Source organism: Lynx canadensis, chromosome B3, assembly GCF_007474595.2.
Source record: "Lynx canadensis isolate LIC74 chromosome B3, mLynCan4.pri.v2, whole genome shotgun sequence".
Classification (NCBI taxonomy): domain Eukaryota; kingdom Metazoa; phylum Chordata; class Mammalia; order Carnivora; family Felidae; genus Lynx; species Lynx canadensis.
Genome location: NC_044308.2, coordinates 111,063,630 through 111,069,223, shown reverse-complemented (window position 1 = coordinate 111,069,223; position 5,594 = coordinate 111,063,630). Strand labels below are relative to the sequence as shown.

The 5,594-nt window shown below is 48.5% G+C and overlaps 1 protein-coding gene across 1 annotated transcript; it reads left to right on the top strand.

The window, feature by feature from the left end:
* Positions 1-2,010: 2,010 nt before the first annotated feature.
* Positions 2,011-5,346, top strand: GPX2 (glutathione peroxidase 2). Its single transcript, XM_030319322.1, has 2 exons — positions 2,011-2,357; positions 4,660-5,346. Exons 1-2 carry the CDS (start codon positions 2,136-2,138, stop codon positions 5,008-5,010), a joined length of 573 nt encoding a protein of 190 aa, XP_030175182.1. The 5' UTR covers positions 2,011-2,135; the 3' UTR covers positions 5,011-5,346.
* The last annotated feature ends 248 nt before the right edge of the window (positions 5,347-5,594 follow it).

Genomic DNA, 5,594 nt, shown 5'->3' with positions numbered 1-5,594 from the left:
GAATTGAAATCTCTGGAGGGAAAAGCGTTAGTATCTCTATGTAGAAAAATCCTGATAAGCAATTCTCATCTGTAGCCAGAGTTGAGAACCATCACCTACCTGGACTTTTTGCCTTCTAAGCCTGTGCAGTTTCCAGAACAACTACTGCGGAAAGCCATGGGAATCACACACTTGTTAGTGCATGTCCAAAGTAATAAGCTTCTTGAGTTTACCTCCAACTCAAGCCAGTTTGAGGTAAAGTTGGAAACAAAGTATTTTAGGAGAGTCTCATCAGTTTTATTCAGTCATGAAAGGTGAGAGCCTGCATGACAAAGGGTCCTAAATTGTACTTGGAGAAAAGGGATGGCGTGTCCCTAAGGAAGAGGGAGCCCCCACTCAGCTCAGGAACTTCCATGGTCTTCCTGGACAGAGGACCAGAGGGGCAGCCAATAAGAGATGTCCAGATGCCTAGAGAATACTGGGAAAGCTCCAGGCATGCAGATAAGCCTGGCAAGTTCATGTTGAAGTTCAGCCCACTGTCAAGGCCAAGTTCTTCTGACTCTGTGGCCTGGTAGGAACATTTATTGGGCTGTTTCTAGGAACTCTACCCAGTCTCGGGGCTGGGGGGGGGGGGGGGGCGGGGAGAGACACACTTCACTCTGCATTTCCTGCCTCCTTTAATGGCCAAAGATTCCATTCCCACTCAAGTAATGGAGGCTTGTTTTTAGGGAGCAGCCAGTAGAGACACAGGTTCCCATGGGCTCTAAAGACCTATGGAACAGGCCACAAAAGCCAGAAAAGCTGGACACTCCCTGGTGACTAATTCCTCCATCTTCTCAGCAAATCAGATTCTCAATACCAGCTGCTCCCAAGCCTTGCTTATTTGTTCTCGAAGACAGTTCCCAATGGACATGTACCTGTGAAAACACTCTCTAGTAAACATTTGCATTGTTATTGAAATAACACTCTAAAAATCCCAAAGCCAGGTAGAGTCTAATTGCCAGTTTTACTGGTAGAGAAATCCAGACATTAAAAAAAAAAAACAAAAACAAAACACGACTTTGTTGAGCTGGTAGGTGCTTGGAAGAATGAAGCACACTAGCTCTTCCCTTAGGTCCTCACATGTCCTGCAGTACACTGCATATCTGGGGCTGAAAACATCACAGGTGGCCCGACTCGGTCTAGAACCATGGAAGCTTTGGCTCCCTGCACACTTCCTTCCGTGGGGGAATGACCAGCACCAGCCTGCTGTGAGCAGTCTTTGGGACTGAGTGTCTGAGAGAAGGCAGGTGCAGCTCATGCCCTTGGAGCAACTCACCTGCTCTGCGACTCCTCACCATTACCCTGACCATGACTGATGTCAGCCGCATGACCCTGTGGAGGCAGAGTGGAAGGCAGAGGTAGAGCAGGCAGTGCCATGCAGGGGGGCAAGGGCGCAGGCAGTCTCCAGCACCAGTAGTATCACTCACTGAAAGACTTTCCAAGACAAACTTCATCTCTTCTGCCTGGTGCAAGCTGAGCCACTGAAAGCCATTATTTCTAGAAAATCACACTGTCCTCCTAAGGGTCCCTTTGATTTTGTGCCCGTGGAAGGCAACAGCCAAAGAAAAACACATGCACAGTAATATATAGGTTTCAGTTGTAGTCTGAGTTGAGGGAACATGTATCCCAATTCTCTTCCTCATCTTTCAGATCTAGGCAGACCCTGACCTCTCAGTGGCACAGTTCAGAGCCTGGCCCTCCGCAGACAATAAACGTCTGTGCCAAGTGAGAACAACTTGCTGGGGCAGGTCGGAGTCAATCCTGCATCCCTCCCTCCCTTTTTTCCTCCCCATTTGACCTTTGGGGCTCTAGTTTCCTGCAAGTAGTGAATTATTCATGTTTGCACATAGATATCAAATTGGCCCTTCCCAGGTTGCCAGCAGGGTGGGGCAGGTAGGTGGCTTTGTTCAGAGTCTGTAAATAGGAGGAGCAACCTCCTTGTTGAAACAGCACTTACAGGTGGGTGACTGTTTTTGCTAAGTCATCCTGGGGATGCTCAAAGCCCCATTGTGAAATCCTTCCTGTCCAGCCAGGCTCCTCCTTCCTCCCCACCCCTTTAACAGACCCTTAAGCGGGCTCACACCATTCTGCAGGTCTCAGTCTGCACCTTCACCATGGCTTACATAGCCAAGTCTTTCTACGACCTCAGCGCTATCAGCCTGGATGGGGAGAAGGTAGATTTCAATACGTTCCGAGGCAGGGCAGTGCTGATTGAGAATGTGGCCTCGCTCTGAGGCACAACCACTCGGGACTTCACCCAGCTCAACGAGCTGCAATGCCGCTTTCCCAGGCGCCTGGTGGTTCTTGGCTTCCCTTGCAATCAATTTGGACATCAGGTGAGGGGTCCCTTGCATTGTACCCAAGGAGGTGGGATGGTGAAGCTTTGGTAGGCTAAGGGGAGGGGGAGGATGACCGTGTGTTGGAGTGTCTGGAATCACAGGTATGTTTTGTTAATCTAGGTCTTTAGGTACGTGTGAATACCAAGGGGAAGTGTATGTGGTTCTAACTATGCTTAAACACTGTTTATTGTCTTTCCGTTACACTCCATGAGAGCTGGTACCAGGTCTGTTTTTCTCTCCACTGTAGAGAGGGCACTCATTAAATATCCGCTGAATGGATGAGTGGAGGACATAGATCAACAGTCAAACTAGGATTGGACTGACCCAGGGGACCTTAGTTCCAGCTAGACATGGTTTTGCTATTTAGTGGCTCTGTGCCCTACAAAGAGTCACTTGATTTTTCTGTTTTAGTTTCCTCATCTATAAATGGGGGATAGTATCATTTATCTCACAGGATGCCTGGGAGGTTCAGAGGATAAGATACACAAAAATACCTTGAAAAATACAAGGTAATATGCAAGTGTAAGCAACTGTATTATTTAGATTAAAGGATTTTGTTTTAAATCGGCCAAGTGGAGGGTGATTTTGGTGGAAAGCTAAGGGTTTACAATATGCACGTGTTTCCTCTGGGCATCACATGCACCTCTCTGGCTCTGATTTGTGTGTGTGTGTGTGTGTGTGTGTGTCCCATTTGGATCGAATCTCTGTTTCTGATTACTGGGTCAAGTTATAGATCTTCAGCCCACACACTTCAAGTTCTTTTCTATTTTCACTTATTATTTTAACAGCAAAAGCAGGCAGAGTGTCCTCAAGTGAACCCTCTAATTATAACCCCCTTAGTTCGATTCACAGCGGCGTGAAGGCAAGGAAGAGATTAGCAGGGATACAAGCAGGAAGGCTGAAGTGTCTTTGGCTAGTGACAAATGTGAGCTCGAACCATCACAGCTTTCATTGTTCCTTCCGTGTCTCCATCTGTTTCTAGGCTTGGCCAGGGCAGGCGAGAGAAAGGGCAAAACCTCTTTAGGAGTATCTCTTTGGCCTGAGAGGTGCCTCCACCCTTTACACCATCACCTCAGGCTAGCCAGTGGCTGGAGGGAATCCATAACCTACCCAGTAGCCAGTCAGCCATTTGCACGAAGAGATAAGAAGTCTAATAGAGATCACCCCTGGGCTCAAGATGTCATGATGGCCTGGAACTGACTGTACTGATTGGTTCTAGCAGGTCAGAGGCAAGAACTTTCTCCCACAGGGAGATATCTGACTCCTAGACTCAGGGGGAGGGGTGGAAAATAAGGGTTTCTAAGGGCGTTTGGAGTTGTCAGGGGCGGGGAATGCCCAGTGGGAATAGGACAGGGATGGCCCTGGGGAGGGAAAGACGGGTAGCAGGTTCAGAGCTAAAGCATTCACAGCTGAGTACAGTGAGTGTGGGGGGCAGGAGTCTTGGGATAGCAGTCTAGAAGCAAAAGGAATGATAACTACACATTCACAACCTTTAGCCCTCAAGCACTTATTTCCTTAACTTCCCTTCCCCTGGCCTATTCAGAACCCTAAACACTCTATCCTATTTAATTCATCCCTGTTTGTCACTGAGCAATTCCATTTAGAGTATGTTCATTGTTATCTCTAACTCACTTCGCCTTTGTGGCACCTGAAAGCCAGATTTCCTCGGATGGCATCTTCACCAAAGCTTCCTCCTACTTACACTTCAGATCTAGGACAAAGCAAGATGAAAGCAAGAAGCTATAAATCCCATTTATATGAGCAGGATGGAGGCAGAGGCTATCACACTCACATATAACTAGAAGCCATGGAGGCAAATCAGGGCAGAGGGAAAGGGAAGGTGGTGGCAGGACGTGTGTGTGAGTGCCTGTGTGTAGGTAGTGGATGGGAGAGTTCTAGGTGGTAGGACTTGAGCCTTCTTTCCCTTTCTGTCTCCTGCTCTGAACTCAAGGTTCCTTGAAGTTTCAGACAGATACCCTAAAAACTGTCCAGGGTAGTTTGGAGAGAGAAAGAATCGTTCAAAGTGCTAAATCATTGACTTTAAGAACAGCCAAGCTAGGAACCGCAAGGACTTTCAGGAATGGCCTAGCAAACCATCAAACAACAGCTGTGAGTGGGAAAACTCCAAGTCAAGAGTAGGACAAAGCCAGTGAAGAAGGAAAGAGGAAGAACAGAGGAAAAAAACGCTACATAGAAAAGAATAGTCCTGGGAACGGCGTATAGGAGGGTGAAAGATTTTTTGTGGATCCTTCATTTCCCCCTTCCCTCTTCCATGCTCTTTGTCTTTTTCCTCCCCCAGGAGAACTGTCAGAATGAGGAGATCCTGAACAGTCTCAAGTATGTGCGCCCTGGGGGTGGATTCCAGCCCACCTTTACCCTTGTCCAAAAGTGTGAGGTGAATGGTCAGAACGAGCATCCCGTCTTCGCCTACCTGAAGGACAAGCTCCCCTACCCGTATGATGACCCATTTTCCCTCATGACCGATCCCAAGTTCATCATTTGGAGCCCGGTACGCCGCTCAGATGTGGCCTGGAACTTTGAGAAGTTCCTTATTGGGCCGGAAGGGGAGCCCTTCCGCCGCTACAGTTGCACCTTCCCTACCATCAACATTGAGCCTGACATCAAGCGCCTCCTCAAAGTTGCCATATAGACACAAGCTTCTCAGCACACAGACCTATTCCATCCAGCCCTTAGGTATCTTTCCTTAGGATTCAGAATGCCCTCAGGAGATACTGCTGGACAAAAGCTTTCCCTTGGGATCAGCCCCTTTCATTGAAGAGCCTTGCCTTTCCGGTCTGCCTATCTCCCTTCCCTCCCCCCCAACCTTCTGGTTGGTGATTCTACTTGGAGCTCAAGACTTGGGTGGATCTGGGCCTTCACAGAATGATGGCATCTTCCTAAACTGTATGGGCGGTGTCTGAGGAGTGTGAAGGGCTCGGAGCCAGCCTGCTAGATGAGTCCAATAAAGGGCAGGTGTGGAAATGGCCGGGCTCTCTGTGTCTTCTTCCCGGACAGAGGGTAGAGGGATGGTACAAAACCACAGGTGGGCCAGACAGCTGGCAGCACACAAAGGCTTGATAGAGGGAGGCTCTCCCATCAGGGGGACACCGTAATAACTGTCTGGTCAGGTCAGGGTCTGCGGTGGCAAGTGGAGTTGCAGGAAATCTGAATTATACTATTACTCTATGGCTCCTCCAGAACTGGGCAAAGGGTGGTGATGAGAGGTAAAGCAAA